General features: G+C 34.6%; 3 protein-coding genes across 3 annotated transcripts; 2 read left to right on the forward strand and 1 right to left on the reverse strand.

Moving 5' to 3' along the window:
- Positions 1-227: 227 nt before the first annotated feature.
- LOC108209535 (leucine aminopeptidase) lies at positions 228-5489 on the reverse strand. Its single transcript, XM_017380492.2, has 5 exons — positions 4892-5489; positions 3324-3827; positions 2029-2262; positions 1614-1940; positions 228-705 (listed from the first exon to the last, which is right to left on the reverse strand). The coding sequence occupies exons 1-5, from the start codon at positions 5375-5377 to the stop codon at positions 409-411; spliced, it is 1848 nt and encodes a 615-aa protein (XP_017235981.1). The 5' UTR covers positions 5378-5489; the 3' UTR covers positions 228-408.
- A 3023-nt stretch (positions 5490-8512) lies between these two features.
- On the forward strand, positions 8513-15352 carry LOC108209536 (probable adenylate kinase 1, chloroplastic). The gene is made up of 4 exons (XM_017380494.2): positions 8513-8876; positions 10739-10879; positions 12651-12923; positions 14960-15352. The coding sequence occupies exons 1-4, from the start codon at positions 8547-8549 to the stop codon at positions 15101-15103; spliced, it is 888 nt and encodes a 295-aa protein (XP_017235983.1). The 5' UTR covers positions 8513-8546; the 3' UTR covers positions 15104-15352.
- Positions 15353-17576: 2224 nt separating this feature from the next.
- Positions 17577-24643, forward strand: LOC108209903 (probable serine/threonine-protein kinase PBL7). Its single transcript, XM_017381110.2, has 5 exons — positions 17577-17772; positions 19570-19763; positions 21163-21352; positions 22479-22870; positions 23833-24643. Exons 1-5 carry the CDS (start codon positions 17679-17681, stop codon positions 24088-24090), a joined length of 1128 nt encoding a protein of 375 aa, XP_017236599.1. The 5' UTR covers positions 17577-17678; the 3' UTR covers positions 24091-24643.
- The last annotated feature ends 70 nt before the right edge of the window (positions 24644-24713 follow it).

The following is a 24713-nucleotide window of genomic DNA, read 5'->3' on the forward strand; positions in this document are numbered from 1 at the left end:
TGTATACAAAATAGCTTATACTGGTTAGTCAAACAATTAATTGAATCAATACAAAAAATAAATCAAATTATTTATCAAAGAGTTGTATACAAAGTAGCTTACTCAATTGGTTAGTCAAACAATTAATTGAATCAACTAACAGCTAATTATCGAACAGGCGACTATATTTTAAAAATTGCTAAACTTATAAACTAAAAGAATAGCATAAAACTAGGATTCATTCTACATGGGACAAAGTTTTAATTTTATTTTAAAGGCTAATACTCAACACAGCATCAGTGTACCACATGTAGAATCTATAGTCTCAACCACTAGATGGTCCGATTCGACTTACTTATAAGCCGAATTTACATACTTATAAGCCTCAGCAATTAGATTAAAACAAGTACGGGACAAATATATAACATTTCAAAGGTATTTGGAAAAGATGGACTCCACAACACCCTGAGCAATCGGGTGATAAGTTAATCGAGCCTCTGAAAACACTCTTTTGGCAAATATCTTCTCTTCTTCTAATCCAGGGCCTTTAACAAGAGCTGTATAGAGCGGGCGAAGATATTTCATCCTCCCAACTTCCTTTAAAGTTTTCTCCACTTCACCATAATACTTCTTACAAGATGCTGAGATGGCCATCTGAAGAAATGCCACCTTGATCTCGTAATCTTTTGATTCGGAAAGCCTGTAGCTACTATCCAAGGATAAAACCTGCACCAGAATCAGAATTAGGATTACAATATACCAACCTTGAAAATATCAGTGACCATACAAGCGCGTAGGGTGGAGGGCTATCAGTGACCTCACAAGTGCGTAGGGTGGAGGGCTATTGGTGGTCACCTTAAAAGAGAGTAGGGTTGAAGGCTGGGAAAGGAAGCAGAAAGTGTGGGGAATAGGATACAAGTAAACTGTAATTGTTAAAGCCAATTTTTCAATTCAGTTCTCAAAGTAAAAATGGCACTCCTATTTTCTACATTGGTGAGCATAATAAAGTTCCGGTGCATACAACTAATGCTGACATTTTTAAAGCAATTATTCTCAAGGAAAAGAGTGTCTTTGCATGTATGTTTTGCAGGCCTTTAACCCTCATATGAATGGATCAAACTCTATAGAGGACTTGTTGATGCTAGGACGCACCAAGTATGATTTAAGCTTGGTGCCATGTTTCGTTTAGTTTAAACTAAAATATAACCTCATGCTACTGTAGCCCTCTCCAATCACCAGAGCAAACAGATCCTACATTCCCTTAAGAATGGACCTTTGTCAACATAGGGCTCAACCGCAAAATATTCACCACCAATATAAAAGCAACTATTCATACAATAGCAAAGCAACTTCCATCACGTGATATGATAAGCACTAGTAAATTGAGATGGTTAATTCCACGTGATTGAATGGATTTTACAGAGGAATTGGTTGAATTAGAGGTAAATTTGTTTTTTAATGTACAGCATGATGTGTTTCAATGTATAAATGAGATTCAGAAAAAGAGAAAAGTCAGGGTAAAGAAACATCTATTCAAGAAGTATCATATCGACTACTAATTTAGACAAGGAGTTGGATAAAAATAAAGCAGAGTAACAATATAGAAGTAATAATAACAATAATAAAATAAATACCTGTGATGCTTCTACAGATTTCGGGAGGTTTTCCAGATATAATTCCCATTCCTGTCCTCTCCAGTCAGCAACTTCATCTTCCCTGGGCATCCTACCAAGATTGAACTCTTTGGCCAAAGAAACAATCTTTGAGTAGATCTCAGAATCTGGCTCCATGGCATCTGAAGGGATTCCAGTACCCTCAGTCCATAAGTGCAAATCAATTTTGTTCTCAATCCCAGGAACATTTGTTTTCAGGAATTCGAGAAACATATCAGTGTCAATAGACTGAAACTTAAAGGTGGCAATATATTTCTTGAGAAATTCATCAAATGCGGGCCTTCCAATCTGAGAAAGGAATCAGATGTTGTGAGATTTTATTTAATAATAATTATCTCAAAAACACAAAAGTGAATAAAATAGTAGGTACACCAACCTCCCGTTCAATGCGCCATAAAAACTGAAAACCTTTCTCATATGGAACTGAGGAGTATACAGCATCTGGATCCACAGCCTCTTGATTGGTTTTGAGCTTCGTGAACTCCATGTTGTCCTTGAATCTATCCATTTCTTCTTTCAAACCCCTCCAACCAATTCCAGTATTTAATGCAGCTATATTTTTCCCTTGAACAGCCTCCACAATCCTCCTTTCTGCATATGTAGTAAAACCCTACAACACATTCAACAAATAGTATAAACCAATTATATACTGAAGATCAGTCCAAACAGTGTCACATACTTGTGGTGGCTACATGTTTGTCAATGAATGTTATCTAGTGCCATGAAGATGCAAAGGGATTGTTTGAAGCAGCACAGAATTAGGACGAACCTCAAAATCTACAATACTGTTAAAAGGAGTTCATATACATTTGAAGAGCAAATATGTATCAAGTTTGATGTAAGAAAAGGTTAAGAAAAGGGTGGAAACATGAGATAAAAACCTATTTTTGCAAGTAATCAGTAGGACAAGTTTAAGAAGAAAGGGATGGAAATATGAGATAGAACCCATCTCCGAATCAGTAGAGACACAAACATATCCTCATATTATATTAGAATTGTGAACCAAGTATAGACTAGTCAATTCCGTAGCTTAGAAACCATTTGTATGGTCATCAGTAATTAGTTGATAGTTCTATTTTCTGTCATTTAAGCAGGACTAGCTATCCTTGTTGAATTTGATAGATCAACACAATATGTGTACTAGTGAGGTAATGAGGTCAAAATTCTTATCTAGAATAACGATATTTTCTTCCTCGTATTAGAATATGTATAACTACTTTTACTATATTTTTACTCTTACAACAATTGAAAACTGACAAACCCAGGCGAAAATTCATGTAAAATAATTGAGGCTCTGGGAAAAAAGACCATGAAAAATAGCAAATTTTTATGAGACATGCAACTAAAACAGAATTCTGAAAACATGGGCACTATAAACTATACATACACCGCGTAAAATAGTAACATTTGCGTATTTACAAAAGTGAGCCCCAAAGGAAATTAAAAATGACAGGTAGCATAGCAATAGGAGAACAGTGCTTTGACAATCTATACAAGACATTGCCAAAGAGAAAAAATACGAATGTAGGCGCTTTACAATGCATACACGTGACTCACGAAATTTATATATATATAAAAACTGATAAGCTATAGTGCCATACTGCTATACCAAAAGTAAGCATACATCAGGTAATTAAGAAAAACAAAATTCATGTTCACTAATTTGCATACCTCATTTAGCCAAAAGTGATCATTATTCTTATTAGTTATCAAATTCCCAGTCCAGCTATGTGCAAGCTCATGAGCCACCACCTGTGCTCCACTTGCATCCCCCTTGATTACTGTTGGAGTAAGGAATACCATTCTTGGATTCTCCATCCCTCCATAAGGGAAACTTGGGGGCAGAACCAATAGATCAAATCTCTCCCATTCATAAGGTCCAAACAGGCTCTCTCCAACTCTTATCATATCTTCACTTCCAGCAAACTCCTTGGCAGCCGTATCCAAAAGTGCCGGTGCTGATTCAGCATAAACCCTTGTTCTTGGTCCCACCTCCCTAAAGCTCATCTCTCCAACTGCAAAAGCAAACAGGTATGGTGGGATGGGTTGTTCCATCACAAATTCCTCAACTATTCTCCCTTCTGCACACCATTTAGTATCTTCACATGCCATTGCCGTATCAGAAGTCAAAGGCAGCCTTCGTTCCACGTGCCGTGCTGCCATGACGGCGGACAACTGTCTCAAGACACAAAAGATGTAAATAAACATGAAACTGATAAAAATAATATATATAAAGCACACCCCATACACTAATAGTTAAGAAGAAACTATGAGCTTATTCAGCTATTGTATAGAGATGCTGAATCAATATGCAAGTTCGGGACAGAAATATAAAATTAAGCATTACAACTTGTAAAAACACAATTTTCATGAATAAATAAAATCGTTGCAAGACGAGCTTAAACTGGCTAATCTGTGTATAAATCTAAGTTTACATTATATTCAGTAAAAAAACTTCAGCTTAATATATGACTATCCCAACTTTAAGCCGGTACAGATAACATTTGTTATAGAAACCACAACACAAGACATAAATGTTGGATAGAGAAACACGGTTATTCACACATTATACTAATTGATGTGGAATACAGAAACAAGAGAAACACGTTAAATTGAACTAGCTCTAGCATCTAATATATGAGAACACTAAATCATCAATCATCTAAACGACTAAACTAGTAACATGAATTTAAAACTTTGCAAAACTGGCCACAACATTTTTAAAAATAAGAAAAATCTAGAAAAAGTACTACTTTTTGCAGACTTCCTTGCAGCTTTACTGCCTTCATGGAAAAATTTGCAAAAACACGGTCAACAACCAAATGCAACGAAAATTAAATTATAAAATATATTGCAGGAGCATTTGATTGCAATATTTTCATAACTTGCATTGGGTCGCAAAGTCATATACTTGCAAATACTTTTCGAAAACCATAATTTCAAAAAACATTTTTTTGCACTCCTGCAAAAAGTTATAAAATTTATGCAAATATGAAAACGCCTCCCATCACAAGTAATGAACATAAAATTCCACAATCACATAACACTTCCTTGTAAACATAACCAATTCGTATAATCACATTTTTATATGATGAACTAGTAACATTTTGCACAATTAAAATTGTCGATAAACTAACCACATTATAAATATTAATTAATGATCCAAGGAATTCCCTTTCCGGTCCCAACACTACATAATAATCTCGATAAATGAGTAAAATTCTAGGGGCGTAATGTACCTCAATTGGGATATTAAGCCGAGCCGAGAATCGAATTCGGGCAGCAGGCGTATCCTGGCAAGGGAAAATGGACCTGGCATGAATCGCCTGACACTGCGTATACACAAACGGCAGCTTCTTATTATACGTCTGCGGCGGCGCCAGCCACTGAAGCGCCGAGCTGCACGCTGACGTGGCGAAAACCACAACAAACTCCGACTGATTCGCGAGCTGGACCGTTAGTTGTTGGCCCCTGATGGGGTCCACAGTGGGTGACAGAGTGAAGGGAATGGGAGATTTGGTGGCGAGATTGTCGAGGACGGTGGAGATGGAGAGAGAGCGCGTGTCGAGAGAGAGTGGGCCCGAGTGGGGTGAGTTGAGAGTGAGGTGAGCGGAGGAGAGGATTGTGGAGGTGGGGAAGTCGAAGTAGAGGGAGAGGGAGATGTGGGTGGTGAAGGGGTGAGTTGACTCGGTGTAGGAGTGTGGGTCGACTCGTTGCGGTGACATTTTGCCTGAAGCGAGGGTTTAGAGGTTCGGAGAGGGAGATGGAGAGGTGTTTGTGGAGAGTGGCTGAGTTGACTCGGTGTTTTGTGTTTGTGCTTTGTTGTTAAGCAAATTTTTTTATTGATATGGTGGGATTTAAAGGTGTTTAACATAGCCATAATCAAATAATATAATACAGAGATATTATAAAATATTAACAAATGGAATAGTGGATAGCTGTGCACAAAGTACAATTTACTACCCTTTTCATTTGTTTTTGTATTTTTTAAATTTACTTGCGAATTATAAAATTATGACCTGATTGTTCGTTTCTTTAACTCAGGTTCTGTTTGCTATAATTTTACACATTTTATCCTTTTTAATAATAAATTATAATTTATAAACTTTAATTTTATCTCCAACACACATGAGTATTTATATTTATTTGCTCAAGTAATAATTCGGAAGAAAGGTATTTCGGAAACAATGATATCTCTATATTCTTAAGTGAAGTATAACTACAATATGTGACCGTATTCGTTATATTGTATATTTATATTAAAAATGAATTATATATTTAATGAAACTAATTCAGGCCTTGGTAGGATATATGAGATTGTAAAAATGGATGTAACGTGAAAAATGTAAGAAACTCAAAATAAAGAAACATAAATTGAATTTGGATAAGATATTGATATACGAATATTTAGTTACTTCAGACCATCTCCAATGTGATTGAATATAATCACAAGCTAAAGTGGAGCGTAAAATATTATCTAAAGTTTTTTGTACATGTAAAAATCGTGCTTCAGTGATATTGGTTATACATGTTGGTTATAATTTAAATATAATATGTTATTAATATTTAATATTATTTAAATAAAATATATCAGTCCAAAGTGATAATAAATAAAATGTAATCTTACTACATATTTCTTACACACATGGAGGTTCGAAAAATATAACGATGCATAGAAAGTTGGCTAAAATTATTAACAAGGGATGAGTATGGTTGAAGTGTCATTTTTGTAAAGAGTTGACTATATTTTTTATTTTTTATATGTCATCTCATTTTTTAGCTCAAAATTTGGTATCGTTGAAGATATTCCTACACCTACGATATCTAAAAAGGATGATATTTGTATAATTTTTTTAAATTATTCTAAGTATCATATTTTTCGACCAAATGCGCTTAGCGTGTATTCCATCGCTCTCACTCTCAATAAGTTTAAACTTAAGAAGTGTGGACGTATAAATAAAATAAGATTATTGTCAAAAAAAAAGAAAAAGAAGACACTACAAAATAATCAAAAAACGACTAATATTTGGAGCAACAAAGTATCACGTGTTTATTTGCATCTAAATCCTTAATTTTTATTATAAAAAAATCTTAATTTTTGATACCGTTCGTTTGGTTTACGTAATGTTTGGAAGGATGAACTAGGAATCGTGCATTTTAGATGTTGTAAGTCTGATTGATATTTCGATAAATATAACGAAAAACAATTCTAGATCTTACAAAACATAAAGTTAATGTGAAAATAACGTGGTTGGGAAAAATAGTCCCAAACATCAGTTAGCAACATCGGATAAACTAGCATTTATACTTTTCTAAAGAAATGTTGGATCATGTGGTGTTTTATTATTTTAATCCAACCAACACAATGCGAATCAGCATTTTGTTTTCTTGCTGCTACAACATGTAGCGTGCCCAGAATAACATGATTGAGATAAAAGGTGCCAAATACAGTTAGTAAGTTAGTAACATCGTATAAACTAGTTTTTTTTAAAGAAATGCCAGATCGCGTAGCGTTTTGTTCCTTTGATCCTGACAAAACGCTGCACGGAGTAGGTTCTAATTTTTTTTGCGCTACATGAATAGTTCTTTTACCCTAACAATACTCTATTTAACGTAATTTCGTTTTCTTGTAACCCTGACAAGACGCTAACTGACATAGTGTTTTTTTATAAACATCCAAAATACTGCCCGATATAACGTTAATAAAATGATATTCAGGATCATTTTTTCGAATTATGATATTCTGGCCATTATTATGGATATCGTGGGAATGGAGACCAACACCCAAATAAAACTGACTTATAATATTATATGAATCATTAATATTAATTATTTAAAATATTAATTCTATTTGATTGTTTAATGCATATTTGAGTCACTGATCTTAGTCTATGTTACAATTTACACAAATATTGATATAAATAATAATAACTTATCTAGTCGTAAAATATATACAAAAGACTACTAAAAATAGTAACTTCATACACATGTTTCAAATCATATCCTGTTTTGAAATTACCAATTATTTTTTTTTTGTTGAGAAATTACCCATTCCTTGATTCAACAGATAGATCAATTTTTAAACTTTTAAATAATACATAAAAAGTGAAAGGTAGTCCCTCCGTCTCATAATATTTTTTCTATTTATCTTTGTCGCGTTTGCCAACACACAATTTTGATCGTTAATATCCTCTAATTTCGTGTTTATATTACATAAAAGATCTTCACTGTATTAAAGTATTCATGAAGACAAATTCAACAAAATCACTCATGATTATAGTCAGTTTTAAAAACTAGACGTAAATTAAATAGAGGGAATAATTAATTTGTTAGTATATTATAACAAATTACATCAAATAAATGAAAATATTGAAAATAAGCAATATACGTGACAATCGTACAATTTGTCGCATTACTTTCGTACCGAACGTCACACTCAAGGGTATATAAAAAGAGTCGCACTCTTGCATTTTCCACGTGATAAAAGATGACTAAAACTTACTAACCTTTTTCATTTCCCTTTTCATCGAAATAAAATGACTGTTTATTTTCATTCTAAAGTCTCGTCATACTTGACCTCAAATAATAATATCATCTCGCACACATTTAAATTTATAAAAAAGATTAACAAATAGATTAACTATTGCATCAAAAAAAACAAATAGATTAACTATATTATACAAATTTAATCCTGACAAAAAATATTATATAATTTTAATATATGTATTAACAAGGACAAATAAGTTTTAAATTAAATAAAGACATGTAGTAATGTAAAATAAATAATAACTTACTCTTTTTTTTTGAAAAAAATAATAACTTATTTTTTTAAAAATTAAATATAACTACTATGTCTGACTAATTTGCCAAACTAATTCATCATCTACACACTCCATGGCGGTGCTGAACCGCCTTCTTTTCACGGCCAGAACAACCGCCACGTCGCCGTCGTCAATTCGCTCAGCTCTCCGCCACTCCTCTTCTCCAACTAACAATCTTCAATCTCCGTCGCCGTCGCCGTCGCCGCCGTCTACTGATCAAAATCAGCTACATCTCAGCCGCTCCGGAAGTGAAAGGAACGTGCAGTGGGTGTTTCTAGGCTGTCCCGGCGTCGGAAAAGGTACTTATGCTGCTCGGCTCTCGAAGCTTCTCGGCGTGCCTCATATTGCTACTGGCGATCTTGTGCGCCATGAGCTGGCTTCCAACGGTCCCCTCTCTTCTCAGGTCTTAAATCTCGATCGATAAATGAATAGCCTTGATAAGTTAATTGAATCCTCCTGTCCGAGAATTAGCTCTTTTTTTATATAAATATAATTTTAAGTTAAATTGACTTTTTTTTTTTTAATTTTAAAATTCGTTGTGATAATTTGTTATAGTAATGTATGTATGTGTTAACTTTGTAATCTGTGAGTATGTGGTTTAAGCTCTAATAAACTAGTTTCCGGGATTTTGAGTGTAATGTATGTTTCGGGTGTTTATTTAATGTGGTTGTCCTGTTTTGGAAGTGTGATTATGATGCTTGAGTTGAGGATATACAATGTTGATTTGGATGAGGGAAAGGAGATGCAGTACTGCTTACGATAGAAGAGTGGATAGGAGATTATTGGTTTTGTAACGTGGACACTAGAACTTATCATTGTATGCATTGTGTTCCTCTATCCTATATGTGGCAGCTTGACTGACATGATCTGTTTTGTTATGTTGTGAGTGACTTCACAACAAAATATCTCCCTCAGTTTTGTGTTTGATGTTCTTTATAGCATTGTTATTTTGAGTCTGTTGCTCACACACGCACACATATATGTTATCATTTTAATTAATTGTACTTTGCATGCTTTATTAATATAGCGCCAAGTGTTAATCACATCTGATTCCGTGATGATGTATACAACTTGGAAGGGGAAATTAATAATTCTTGTATCTTATTGTATGTGATGGTGATGACTCTCATATCTCATTATTTGTGATGGCTGGTTTAGCAATAACTAAGGATTGGGATACCAGTAAACAACTGTCGAGGTCATCTTTTATTGTCAAGGAGACACGAACCTTACTTTCTATCTTACTTTTGACCATATTATTCATATTTTTATTCATCTTCCATGCAAGTTATGAAGTTTTTTCCTTCTTAAAACACGATATATGCGTGGTACAAAGGAGTGGAAGGAAAGGAAACATAACATGAGAATGACGGTAAAGTGTAATTTATTTAATAATAGTAAAGAAAAATGTCAGTCAATATGCTAAAAGAAAAGACTCCAACAGACTCTTAGCTCGATGTTCCAGTCCCCTCCTTTACTCTGTATCTTAACAGTTTGGAACAATTATTCGGCTTTTCTTTTTGAAAAAAATCCCATTATGACAAATGTGCATTAATGAAAAAGATCGAATTCCTAAAAAATTTCATATATGCTATTGTTCATGTTCAAGACACAGTAACTATAATCTATTACCTCTTGAGATGATCAAATTATCTTATGTAGAAGCTTGACTTGTGTCTTTGTTCCAAACCTGCTCCTTGCATGTCATCCAAGAAACTGTTAATACCTGAGATAGAAATTTCATAAATATGAACATACGAAAGTAAGATTTTTGTACCTCAGATTATGCCATTCTAAGTGATTATCTTGCAAGTGTCTACTCTGTATTTAGTAGTTGGTGCGGTCCCTAACTCTCCTACATAATCAGCAAGCCACTTGAATGCATTTTTATATTTTGGAACAGTTTGTGCTCTGATTTCTCTAATATATGTTACCTCCGTTTATGGTATCCAATTATCAGATGAAACTTTGACTATCAGGTCAACGAGATTATTTTATATATGTTATAGAAATTTCTGCAGTTTCCAGAATATCTTATACCCCTTTGAAGCTTATGGAACGCTTGCACTCCTACTCAAATCTGAGAAACTGCTCTTGCTAAATTTGATTTAATAATCAGGAGAATTTATTACTGATAATTACTTATGCAAGCAGTTTAAATATGCGATTTTCCTTATCTAGGCACTGCTGTTAAACTAAGTTACTTCTAAACTATTGTTTTTGCATTACGTAACAAAATTGTTATAACACTTTCTTGTGTTGCAGCTTTCAGAGATTGTCAACCAAGGCAAATTGGTCTCTGATGAGTTTATAATAAAGCTTCTGTCGAAACGTCTCGAGGCTGGAGAAGCCAAAGGTGAATCAGGGTTTATTCTTGATGGCTTTCCTCGGACTCTAAGACAGGCGGTAAGATTAAAATATGTACATGCCTTCCCATTGCTCATGCTATACTGTAAAAATCTAATGTTGCCCCCCCCCCCCCCCCCCCCCCCAAAAAAAAAAAAACAAACAAACAAAACAAAAAGAAACCAAAAACACTAGACCCATGCACACAGACCAGATTCATATTTGTAGGATGCCGAAGATACACTCATTTGGCTAAGTGTTTGTAGAACTTTCTTATCCACTCGGTGATCACATGTGGTAGCTTTTAAGGATTCACGATTCACCTATTTTTTATCTCACAGTTGATGGTGAAAAAACAATTAATGCATGACTGTAATACTTCTAGTATCGATAAAAAATATAAAGAACATTTAGATCACTGTAGTACCAACGTATTGTTGATACCTGAGAAGTTGCATTCTTCCTTCCTCTTATACTCTCCCGTCGATGATGCATCTAAGAGAATAGAGAAAGATTGATGTCATAAAAATTGGTCAAAGTTGTACACTCTGCATAATAAAGATCAAGACGGAAGCATTCTTTTCAAGTCTCATTCCACATACATCTTTTACTTCCCTTGAACTTTTAGGTTTTATCTACATGTGACCTGTAACAACCCAGAACATCAAAAAATATTAAGTGTAGTACTCTTTTCTCTTCTTTTTTTTTTTGACGGCGAACCTGAGAAGTAAACCCCGGGTGAGGAACACCCTACTAGACCCAACATTAGGTAAATTGAGTGCTTATGCACTGTAGGTGGCTCCCGTAAAATCTATGCTGCTCACAGGGATCGAACCCCAACCACCATTTTTTTCACAATCTCGACCACTTGGTCGACTCTTGGGGGTTTGAGTTTAGTACTAATTACCTTCATTGGTGGACCTAACATTATATTGAAATTTGTGAAGCTTGATAGTTTTCTACCTATATCCACCTAAGTGCAATATCCATCTTATAGAAGAGCACACCAAATTATGGCTATCTTTACGGCAGGTGGTCTTCCCATTATATCGATGAGGAGGTGTGTATAAATTTAAGCACATTGTCTCTGGTGGCTGTTATGGAGGGAATTTTGCGTGAAACTGTAAATTTATGGTATCGTTTGTGCAGATAATGTATTATGCCAAATTATGTTTGTGCAAATCTTATACTAGATTTGTCATAAGATATTATACTGGATGATATTTTGGAACTGCTAAATAAGGTATTGCAATGCTTATTTTTGGGATTTTAATTTTCTGGAACAAAGTTAGTCATAGTTTTTTTATTATATAATAAATTAGTACGTGAACAAAATGTAGAGGGGTCGCGTCTGGAGCAATACGTGGATGGGGTTGAAGGTAATGTGGGATAAGTCAGAGTTTAGAGAAATGTAGAGAGAGAAGAATTTTTTTGTAGTGATGAAGTGAGACAAGATACATCCTATGAGATACCTTGATCGTCCAAATGCTTTCCCTTGGTAGACAAACATTCTATAATTAATAATTTCAACTAGGGATAACTACCTTGGTATATAACATGGAAATATAATCCATTCAACTAATGCAGCTGAGATCATATTCACTTGTACTATTCATAATTTTTGTTCTTCTAAAGAATCCAGGACTCTTCTGTCATTTTCAGTGTTTTAATTGTAATGTAGTTTCCTATATAGGTCTATCTTGGGAAGTTCTTTATTCTAGGGTGGAAGGCATACTAGTGTTTGCTATGGTTCCAGATTGGCTAAGAGGTCCTCTCCGTTGATTTCTATGTTTCTACTATGCCTGATTTTTATACTTGTATTATTTTCCAGGAAATTTTGGAGGGAGTAACTGACATTGACCTGGTGATTAATCTGAAGCTTCGGGAAGAAGCCTTGATTGCAAAATGCCTTGGTAGAAGAATTTGTAGCCAGTGCGGAGGAAACTATAATGTTGCTTGCATTGATATTAAAAGTGAAAATGGGCTTCCTGGAATGTATATGGCTCCTCTTCTTCCTCCTACAAGTTGTGAGTCCAAATTAATTACCCGCCCTGATGATACTGAAGAAGTTGTAAAGCATCGGCTCCATGTATATAATGAAATGGTATGTTCTTCTTAATTATTAGGTTTCTTACATGAGGTTTCATGTGTTGTTGCAATCAAATTCAAGGAAATCGTATTATAGACTTATAGTTCAATATCAGATTTAAATCCTTCTCTAATTCTTTTTGTTGTTTAGACTAGCTTACAACCTGTGCCTTATTATCTGTTAACTTTTATGTGTTACATAATTTCAACTCAAAGCATCAAAGTGTGTGCACGCATGTATATATAAATCCGTACAGTTACTCATCTTAACTTCTTCCACTTTCTTTATTCATTCTTAACTATTGAAAAAAGAATGATTGAACTAAACTGTAGAGATTTATTTAAGTTTAAGAACAGCAAGGCATTTAGTTTAAATTGTATGTATATGCTCAATTTTTTTCTATATGCGTCTAAGTAAAGATTAACAACACACTACTAAGAAATAAGTTATATATCATTCTTTCTATCGTCAATAGTCAAATTTGTTGAGATTAACAATTCAAAGTTATTTGTTGTTTTTAAATATTATAAATTGTTATCTTTTGGTTAAGTCCATCAGTTGGAGATTAGAATGAATAAGTTAGTAGTGATAAGCATTTTGAAGTCCTATCTATCAGGTATGTTTATCTGTTTGTGTTGGCGTAAAATGGACAGATTAATGTGTTCAAATTATTATGTGAGATCAGAAAAATCATTCTCTATGGCATGACATTCTCTTCTTTTCTATCAATAATAAAGCAACAAATGGTATTAGATATTAGTTTGATTGAGAAAACTGGGCGTTGCTAATATGAGTGAACAAACAAAAAACAAAGATGCTTTTGGTGGTGTTGCTACTGAAGATTTTGAAGGTGACGATAAAGTTTTTTAGGGGGAGAACACTGAGAGGTTCAAAGAGGAAAGGAAAAACATAGGCACATGGCAGATGTGTGTGAAAGAAATCATGGCACTTGTGGTCATCGAAGAAATTTTATAAAAAAATTGTTGGTGGTGAAGTGCACTATATGGAGAAAAGTGCTCCTGATTTTGAAAAAAGATCATAAAGGTTGTAAGTTGATAAGAATTGCATCAACATCTGAAATTGGGGAGAAGTGCACCTAGAAGAAGTTTGTGGAGAGAAATGCCCCAGCAAATGATGATAATGATGATGAGAAGTACATCATTGGTCAACAAAATTTAGTACTTTGAATTTAGAGGGATTGGTGAGATTAATTCAAAGTTATTTGAATTTTTTTAAAATTATTTAAATTGTTAGCTTTTGGTTGGATAAGTAGAATTAGTTGTGATTAGAATGAATAAGTTAGCAGTGATAAATATTTTGAAGCCCTATCTTGTAGGGATGTTTATTTGTTTGTATTAGCCTATAAAAGGCAAATTAATGTATTCAGAATATTATGTGAGATGAGAAAATTCATTCTCCCTGGCATAACATTCTATTCTTTTCTATCTATGATAACCAACAAAATCTTGACTTCTGGGAGTACTTCAATAAATATGATGTTTTTTATATTTGCCAATGATTGTCAGTACTTCGTATATGATCCATCTTTATCAAGTATAGAATATAATACACTGGTCTGTACTATTTTATTGTCAATGTTAGTAATGACAAAGAAAGATATGCATGGGATTGCTTCCTCGTAATGATGAAGAAACTCCCAACTGATGTTTTTGATTTTTACCTGCGATCCCTGCTTCCCTGTGGAAGAAGGGTAGCTGAGAATCTCAGATGCTTTCTATCTTGCTTATTGGTTCATATCACCATGTGCATCGATTCCCTGCTCTATGCTGTCACTAGATGTGTTATCGGGAGGTGCACAAGCAAGTCACAATTTTTTTTTAATTTTTTTTTTTTAAGTTAGTTATTTACTCTGCTTGAATCTCTCATATTCCTCTCTCAATTCTTAAGTGCACTACTAAAGTGTGTAGATATCCACAATTTAGAGGTCCTTGTCAATAAACCCTTATTGGCGTCTACGGTCCCTGACAGTTTTTTGCTTTTATTGGTGCTATTTTGGTGGCCTAACTTAAACATTTTTCTTGTTTCCTCAGAGCCGGCCTGTCGAAGTTTTTTACCGCAACCGTGGGAAGTTGTTAGAATTTGACCTTCCGGGAGGGATCCCTGAATCCTGGCCAAAGCTGCTTCGAGCTTTGCATCTTGATGTTCATGAAGATAAAAAGACAATTGCTGCTTAATTATAGTGTGTAGTTCATATCCGAGGTAAGTTTATTATTCTTTTCATGTGCAAGATTTGCACATTATAAAAACATATAAGCAAGCAGGTGTATTTTAGCTCATAGAATAAATTATTGATTGGTCTGACCTGGTTGTGAAGATACATCCCTTGCGGGATTCATAGTTGTGTAGAATTTTTGTTGTAGATTTGGCGAATGGCCATGTAATTTTAAATTATACTTATTATATAGGTTATTGCTTTTCATTCATATTATGTAGATCATAATTTTACTTCTGCATTAGTTCTGATTATCTTTCAGGGACTGGCTAGTTTTAGTCACTGCTCGGACATCTTTACCACTTTTAGTGGCCAAATATTGGAGTGAGGTGGATTAAGTCAGTATCAGGTCATCCCATGCATCCATGATTCTGTTCTATGAACGAAACGGCCTAGCAATCGTTGCTGGTGATGCACCAACTATTGAAAAACCTGGTGGTTAGCTAGATACGGTTAAATACCAGTTCTGGGGTTCATATAAAGTAGAGGTAGCCAACTGTATGAGTCAAAGTAGTCATCCGTTTGTTATCAGGCTTCAAGCTCAGTGTTGGTCCTTGAGTGACTTTTGATTACAGCTTAGGACTGTAAGGAGTGAATTCACATCGGAGTCTTGTTGATGCCGTTGGGGTAGCCTTCAAATTTTTAGGTTTCAACTTTGGGTAGCATGGAAATGTGCCTTCATGGGAGAATCCCTTGCCTTTTTCTAGTTGTCATTTGCTCTGTGGTGGGAGCTAAAGTGTTTTTTTGTGGCAATGTTAGATCAAAAGAAGTTGGATCCCCTTGTTATCTTATCGTCACTTTAAAAGTGAAAATGACGGGAATATTTTCTAGGTTTTGGCTGTAGTGTTGTCTTCATTGGTGTATAAAAAAGGGTGATGTCAGCATCATTTGATTTATCTGCGGGAGATCTTTCGTTTAGGTATCTTAAAAATCTAACTCGCCGTTTGAAGAATACAGGCTCTTCTGTCCTAATAGCCATAAGTGGAGGCTCGGGCAAAACGACAACAGTACAGTTTACACGTTGGAAGAAATGCCATGAAGTTGAAGCAGAAAAGGCAAAAATGACTGTCCAAAACTTTTAAAAATAATTCGAAATTTATAATTACATCTGATCGTGAAAAGAGTAATCGAATATAGCCAGAGCCAAGATGAAGGGTGTTTGTTTCCTGGAAGTAGGAGTTGCTTCCGGTTTCTGCTTTTCTTGACCCGTTTGTATAAATAAGCAGAAACACTTTTAAGAAGCTGTTTGTGTAAATAAGCAGAAACACTTTTAAGAAGCTGAAAATGCTAGTTTTTCTCAGAGAGTTTCTGCTGCCTGAAGTATGATGCTCACTCGAGCTTCTCGGACAAGAGTGACTATTACGAAGCTGGTAACTTGTTGGATTTGTCATTTGCATGATACCAATCATATATGGTTAGTCAAGTCACATTGATCGCGATGTGCAAAGTGCTTGATTCTAAATTAAATATTACTCAAGTTAAATTAGTGATTAGCAAAAAAATCCGAAAATTACATGTAACAATAATAATCAGGGTAATTCAATTCTTACCAACAAACTTAACTTCTCGGCCCCTAGATTTTGATTTTGTCACTGTTTTCATAATCCAGGATTTTACCGTTAGAAGCATCGTTTGAGGACTAAGCACGGTTTTGATAAGATAAAATGACGCTTAATACAAGGATGATGCCGTTTAAAAGCATATAATCTCGAAAGAATCTTCCAAAATCAAGTTGTAAAAAACATTCAACTATTGACAAAGAAAGCAAAAGACGAGTTTAGCCCCGTTCCAAGCAACATAAAAATGTAGCGATGAGGTTAAATTTGTAATAAAGGAGATGAGTGTCCCCTTGTTAGTTCCAAAAGGGTCCGGGTAATCAGTTGTTTTGTCACGACATGTTTAGGTTTTGACCTCTAAACGTGTTTCATCCACCAAGTTATCTGGTTTTTGAATGAATAGTTCGTGAAGATTAATTTTGCGTATCAATATTCTTTAATGTAATTATGTAATAATTAACAACCAATTCGTTTTATTATTTATTTTTATCATCATTCAAAAATTATGTAAGGGAATTATATAAACACCTTTTTATTTGTAATAGAATTTTATTACGAGTTTTTTGGACAGGCTTTTTATAATTTGTTAAGTATATACTCCTACTTCAACTTTTATTCGAAATAAATTTATTTATACAAGCGGACATTGAGTGTAGTATAAATTAATTTGTCTCTAGTGTAGATTTGGAAATAATACCAATTTATCACTAGTATAAATTTGAAATTTAATTTGTTACAAAGTTGAAACATGAAGATAGATAGTATGTGCAAGATAAAGGAAATGTAAGGGTCGTTTTGATCATGTGTACAAGTGTAAGGGCACCTTTGCAAAAAAAAAAAAAACACAAACGACAACAAGGATTAACATACCTTGAGTAGCCCCTCCCTTGTCTGAAAAACAATCATCTCTCTCTCTCCCTACCCCTCTCTCTCTTACTACTATTGTTGGTTTTCTTGATTTTCTAGAGAGAGAAACAAGACATGGGCTGGTTCCTTTGCCCTGGAATATCAAAGAAGAAACCCAAAGGACAACAGGCTACTAAAAATCATCAAGATCAGATCTCATCATCTTCAGGTCCTTTTTTTCATCACATTTCTTATACTTCATGTATGCTTGATGTGTGTCCCCACCTTTTTTTTTTACTGTTTTTATGATTATATGTTGTTTGTGTTTTTGGGTTCATTTTGATGCAGTTTTTGTGATCATTGTTTGAGTTTATTGTGTTTGTGCTGTACATTACTCTTTGATTTGATGTGTTTTACTTTAGTACTGTAGATGGGGTTTTCTAGAGTTATGCTGTGAATTTGATGTTAGTTTGAGTTGGTTTAATTAGTACTGTAGTTGATGATCCACTCTTGATTTGACTGTAGACTAGCTACTGCTGCTATCGAAGTTGTGATTGTTTGATGAATCAAGTGATCCCGAGTCACAATATTCAACTTATGATTTGCGATTGCCTCCGTCAATTTGATTTTTGTAGCTTTGTTTAGGCATCATGTTATTATATAAAATGGCCCGTGTTTCATTTTGCAGTGTTTTTTAGGGTTAGTTTGTTGTTAGTATTTTGCGCCATTAGCTTTTTCAATTGTTACTCTACTACTGTACTACAGTAACTATATGACTTTTTGCAGCTCCTCAAGTTTTTATTTTTTTAAAGTAAAATATATTCTTTCTTTTATTTATTTATTTTTTCATTCACAAGGTCTTTGTGGAAACACTCTCTGCCTCAGTAAGGTAAGGTGGCATGCATTCTACCTGACCTTGTATGTCATGATTGCTTTGCTTCATGAGATGCTTGATAATAAGAGTAGTCTTTTCTTGCAAAAATATGTCAAATCTTAGGGTTTTAGGTGTACTACTGCTTTTGCTGAATTCTAGGAAACTACAGGGCTGCAGTTTATTACATTTATACCTATGTCCTGAAATTTAGGTGCTGATAATACCATGTTTTTTTTTATAGTAGTTATAACCAAGAGCCTCCTGGGCTCATTTCGGCTGATTTACAAATAAATGCTGATTTTACTTCACTTCTGTTTCAGCTCCAATTTTTTAAAATTCATCTATTGTCTGTGATTGTCTAGTAAAATGACACTAAGATTCTGATCCACATTTTTGTGTCGTAATATATAATTTTAGCAAGTCCTGCATATACTAGTAATCTTTTAAAAGACACTGTTTTGTGTAACCTAATCTTACGACTCAGATTAAATATATGATTTACATAAAAAAGGCTTTTTTTGGCACCAAGTGTTCCTATTAAGTCATTATCTGTTGGGTATGATCATTAGCAATTCAGTGGTTGATACTGTGATATATATTCTCTCCAATGCATTCGAAATACACTTTGTTATTTGATATATAATTTATTTGGGTAGTCACAATCAATTAAATGAACCTTAAATTTCTTGAAATATTTTCAGCATCAGTGTTTAGCATATTTTTATTATCCTACAAAATAAGGACTTCCCCCCATCAATGTAAAGGAACCCCAAAAGTTTTGTGTACAACTTTGAAAAAAAGTGTTGTGAAACTTATCACTTATATAAACTCCAATATATCAAGTGATGACATTACTTACATATTTTAGTTCAAGATAATTTTTTAAAAATAATAATCAAGTAAATCTATCTTATAATCTATTATGTTAGTAGCAGAATCAACAATATACATGCATAATACTTGATATAGACTTTTCTCATGTTTTATGCCATTATTACACACTCATACGTACCCTTTTTTACAATTAAGATGGTTTGGTTTATCAGTTTCGTTATTTTAATTACAGAAAAAAGAAAAACACTCACACACACTCACACATGCGTTTCTACAGTTAAGATGGTGTGTTTATCATTCTCACTCTTTTAATTACAGAAAAAGCAAAGGTTAATGCTTTAGTAGATGGCAACAAAGATGCTTTAAAGGAGGGAGGCTCTGGTCATATTGCGGCGCACACATTTACATTTCGTGAGTTGGCAGCTGCAACTAGAAATTTTAGGCCAGATTGTCTTATAGGAGAAGGAGGTTTTGGCAGAGTATACAAGGGGCGCTTGGAGAGCACCAATCAGGTAACTTGGGTTGCTTGGTTTTTAACCACCATGGCAATTGAGGTTATCTATTTTGGTATGATGTAATGATGTGTGCCATTCTCTTTCAACTTTTGAAATTGTAACATTAATATGCGAGCGGTAAAACAATGAAGTACTTGAAATTTAATTAAACACTAAATATTCTTTGTTGTTACTGCTGATGTGTTCAAATTATGTAAGTTAAATAACTGGAATCCAATTATTAGCATGAAAGCATTAAAGATAAGTCTCTGATAAATATACCCATACAATAAAGAGGAGTTAACTTCTGTGCTGATAGTATACAAATACACAATGTCCTGAACTCTAAAATTGTTACACACAATCGTTAATTATAGATATTAAATGGGTGAATGCAGTGTAGGTAGGGTGGTTAAAGTTGAGATGTTGTTGCTAGCTATCTTTTCTAATCTCTCATTATAAATTCGGTATAAAAATAATATTCTTGTGCTTGTGAAATAGCTGATCTATCTTGATGTATAACTTCTTGAGAGATTTATGTACAATTTGAAATTGAGCTGCATACATTTGATTCACTTGATGCAAATAACATGTTGTAAGCTATGTCTTGTTAAGCGGGAAAAGAAAATAAGCTGCAGCTGATAGTTTGCCTTTAGTCCTTGCATATTACACCAAGTCTCCAAGGGTAATGCAAATATTACCTGAGGTTTATTGCACAACATAAAATGTTGGATATAAAACCTGCAATTGACCAAGTCCAAAAGTCAAAAAATCAAATCTTTTTATCTTTTGAGGAGGGACAGGAAGTATGATATTATCTTCTCATGCTTAGTGTTGTTTCTCGTAATATTATATTATCTGCTCATGCATACTGTTATTTCTTGGTAAATTATTATATTTACAAAAAAAATTCTACTAAAAACCAATGTGTAAACTATAATTGAAGTTGTTTATCCCATCTAATAGAAAACAAGCACTATGCCGTATGACGTAAATATATTCAAATGAAAAAAAGAAGTGCAAGATAACTAAGAAGATTCTGGCATTCCGCCTAGTGGTCACCCCCTACCATTTCTTTTCCAAGAGTATAGGTTTTAGGTTCCGTGAGACATGTGACAAGTGTGATTTTCGTTGAGAACAAGGACACAATTGAATAACTTGTAAATTCTTTCGTAAGATACCTACAACTCATGAACAATTTTTGGACTTTAATTGTCCCATCCACAGATAATTGGAGGAGTGAAGGAATTATTAATAACTCATATTAGCTTTCAGTTTGAAAGTTCTGATGTATGTAAATATAGCATTGCTTTGTTGGCTTTTATTATACACACAAACGATATAGTTCAGGGTTCAGTTGTGCCCATTATGTTTGCTAGTATTGCTGGATTCAGTCTTGTTGTGGTATAATTTGCAGATTGTGGCCATTAAGCAGCTGGATCGGAATGGTCTCCAAGGAAACAGGGAATTTCTTGTTGAGGTACTAATGTTGAGCCTACTTCATCACTCTAACTTGGTGAATTTGATTGGATACTGTGCTGATGGAGATCAGAGACTTCTGGTTTACGAGTACATGACATTGGGATCACTGGAAGACCATCTACATGGTACTTTCATTAATTATTGAACGAGATTTTTTATCATCCAAATGTTTGGCCATTATCCATTAAAGTTACATTTAGAAGCTAAGATTCCATTGATTAAACCAATACATGCATGACCAAAGACATAAATATAGTTGTGTCTACCACCTGTTTGACTAAGAGATCCCCTTGCTTAAGAGGTTGCCTAGGTCATACCGATCTCGCGCCATAACAAGTATAGTTTTCTATGTGCGGCGAACCATCAGAAGATGTACACTAATTTAGATGGCATACTATTTTGATACTCTATTTACATTCCTGTTGCAAATCTTAAGTTTCAGGGGGTCCTGTTGTGTTAAAAAGATAGGGACTTTGATATTCTGTCACATGGAACAGAAGTATAAGGAAGTAAACCAGATGTTATTCAGCCAATGATGCTTACTAGATAGAGTACTTCTCCCAAGCAATTATAATAATACTCTATAATAATCAGACCAGTGTCGTTACTTGTTAAAGGCGCTTACTTGCAATAATAGTTGTGCTTCGCACTTAGGCACAAGGTGTGTGACTTAATTTTGGTAAACAAGAGCTGGTGAAAAGCACCCAGAGTTGTTGAAAGATGAAAATACCTATAAAATGGCACAGCCATCTAGGCAACCAATGGAGCTGCTGCTTCAATCAATCAATTCAAATAGATGAAGATGCTGAAGAGGAAGGAGAGCAAGAATATGACGGGACAAGATTGAGCCAAATGACTCTGAAGCTCTCGAAATTGTTGACCGTTATTTGTTGATCTTTCATGCCTATTTATTGACATTCTATTATGTTAGATATGCTCTATTTTTTTTAAAGATAAGACTCTTGTTAAATTTGTGATTGATTTATTATTTTTGGGAAAAAGCGATTGCTGAACGATCGCGGTTCATGCTTCAAAATTGAGTCTTGTGCTTTTTAAGAATGTGCACGTCAAACAACACTTGATCACACAACTAGATTGTTATTCATGTTTATTTGTGGTCCTGAGAGATTTTGTTCTCGGTTTTAACTTCTCTCGTAATTGATATACTACCTAATCCTGTGACATGACATGAATGTGTTACATACATGCTACTAACATGACTAAGATATCCATATATGCTTATGTGTTCAGATCTCCCTCCTGATCGAAGACAACTAGACTGGAGTACAAGAATGAAAATAGCTGCAGGTGCTGCAAAAGGCTTGGAATATCTGCATGATAAAGCAAGTCCCCCAGTTATATACCGTGATTTAAAATGCTCCAACATTTTACTTGATGAAGAGTATAATCCTAAGTTATCAGATTTTGGCTTGGCCAAGTTAGGTCCAGTGGGGGATAAGACTCATGTATCCACAAGAGTGATGGGAACTTACGGATATTGTGCACCGGAATATGCAATGACAGGTCAGCTTACATTGAAGTCAGATGTTTATAGTTTTGGGGTAGTTCTTTTGGAAATCATCACAGGCCGAAAAGCAATTGACAATTCAAAAGCTGGTGGAGAACACAACTTGGTTGCCTGGGTAAGTAACCCATTTTTATCCCATACTATATTGATATATTTGTCGGATTCATCATATTAAATAGTCGTAGGGCATGTGAGGAACATAGGCATTGGGTGTATGGTACTAATTTAGTCAACCAAAAATTAATTAAAATGCTTGATTATGTAAAAGGTTTTTAATATCTTCCAGACTGCCAGCATTTACTAGTTAATAAGAGGTTGAATAGAAAAAGAGTATAATAAGACCAATCAGGGAATCTCCTGATTATTTCCTCAAGGGAATTTGATAGAATAGGCCTTATAGAATGGATATGCAAGGACATGAAAAGTTAGGGATCCTTGTGGACCAGTCTCTATGAGAGGTACATCTTTTAAACTGGCAAGCTACATCTGGATTCATGTCTAACCGCTTATCTCCAAACCTAGCCAGCTGCCAATGGAGTGTGTAATCACTTCCTTCCCTTTGGTAGTGCCCTATCTGCACAATATAGAATCTTCCACGTGATCATCGTTTTCGGGTTCACTTCATACATGACTTTACATCCTTGGAGAAACTCCCACATTGTGATACAATGATACTGTAAATTCTAGTAATTTTGTTAGTGATTATCTATCAGTTGCTTCCGAATTGTATCTTAGCAGCAACTTTTAGATGAGAGCATGTCAGAGTCTATAAGATTACTAGGTTAATAGTATAGGTTTCTGTTTTCTTCTCGAATGCCTTGGGAGTCTTCCTGTAGCTTTACTTTATTAAGAGTTTATTTTGTAACATTTGACAACGGATTAAGTATATATAAATTGGAAGCCTTACCAATATGAACTACTGAGGGTTGAACACTCATGTACTACACATCAATCTGGGCTTGGGACATAATAGGTTTGTTATTTACTGATATAAACCTTGTACATAGTTGCAACTACATTGAAGATGTTTGTTTCGCAGAATTGGGCTATTTTATATATATCTATCTTTTATTGTAGGCACGACCCTTGTTTAAGGATCGGAGAAAGTTTTCCCAGATGGCTGATCCAGTGCTGCAAGGTCAATATCCAGTTAGGGGCTTGTATCAAGCTCTTGCTGTTGCTGCGATGTGTGTTCAGGAACAGCCTACCCTGCGGCCCCTTATAGCAGATGTAGTTACAGCTCTTTCTTATCTTGCTTCCCAAAAATTTGACCCCGAATGCCAGGCAGTGCGAAACTCGCGTTCAGGTTCCTCCACTCCTAGAAACAGAAGGTAAATTATAGCTTGCCAATGCTGTCCAAAAGGCAAGCCTAAAAACTCGTTAGAAGGCTCTTCAATTCTCCAAATCTCGTGATTCTGATTTTAGCCTGTTAGATCTGGCCCTTCAAGTTTATTCATCCAAAGAATGGATTTCATGGCCTTGTAATCACGACTTGGAGCTTAGTGTTTGCATGCCTGTTTTGACGATTTTGCATATAGTCCGGTAAACAGGTCTTTTGCCAACCCACAATGTGTTTATGGCAGTGGGAAGATTTGCTTTTCTTTTCTATTTGCCCTTTTGCCTTTTTCCTTTTTAATCCATTCCCCAATACCTTTTCTTCACCAAATCTTAGGCTCAGTTGAGGTTTCTCTTTCTCTTTTTCTGTTTTCTAAAGTTGGGTGGTTGTATTTAAAATGCCTTCCTGTTATATAGATTTACAGCGACATTTTACCTTTTTTTTTGTGAACTTTTGCTATTAGATGTTATTTTGTACATTACCTTAATTTTCCCTGATAGATTTGACCCTAAACATGTGTTATATGATGTAGATATACATGTTACTATGTTAGTGGGCATTACTGATAATATTTTTTTTTGGACTTGCGACTTTATATGTGCATACAATGTTCATGTTGTGT

The sequence above is a fragment of the Daucus carota genome, chromosome 2 (assembly GCF_001625215.2).
Source record: "Daucus carota subsp. sativus chromosome 2, DH1 v3.0, whole genome shotgun sequence".
NCBI lineage: Eukaryota > Viridiplantae > Streptophyta > Magnoliopsida > Apiales > Apiaceae > Daucus > Daucus carota.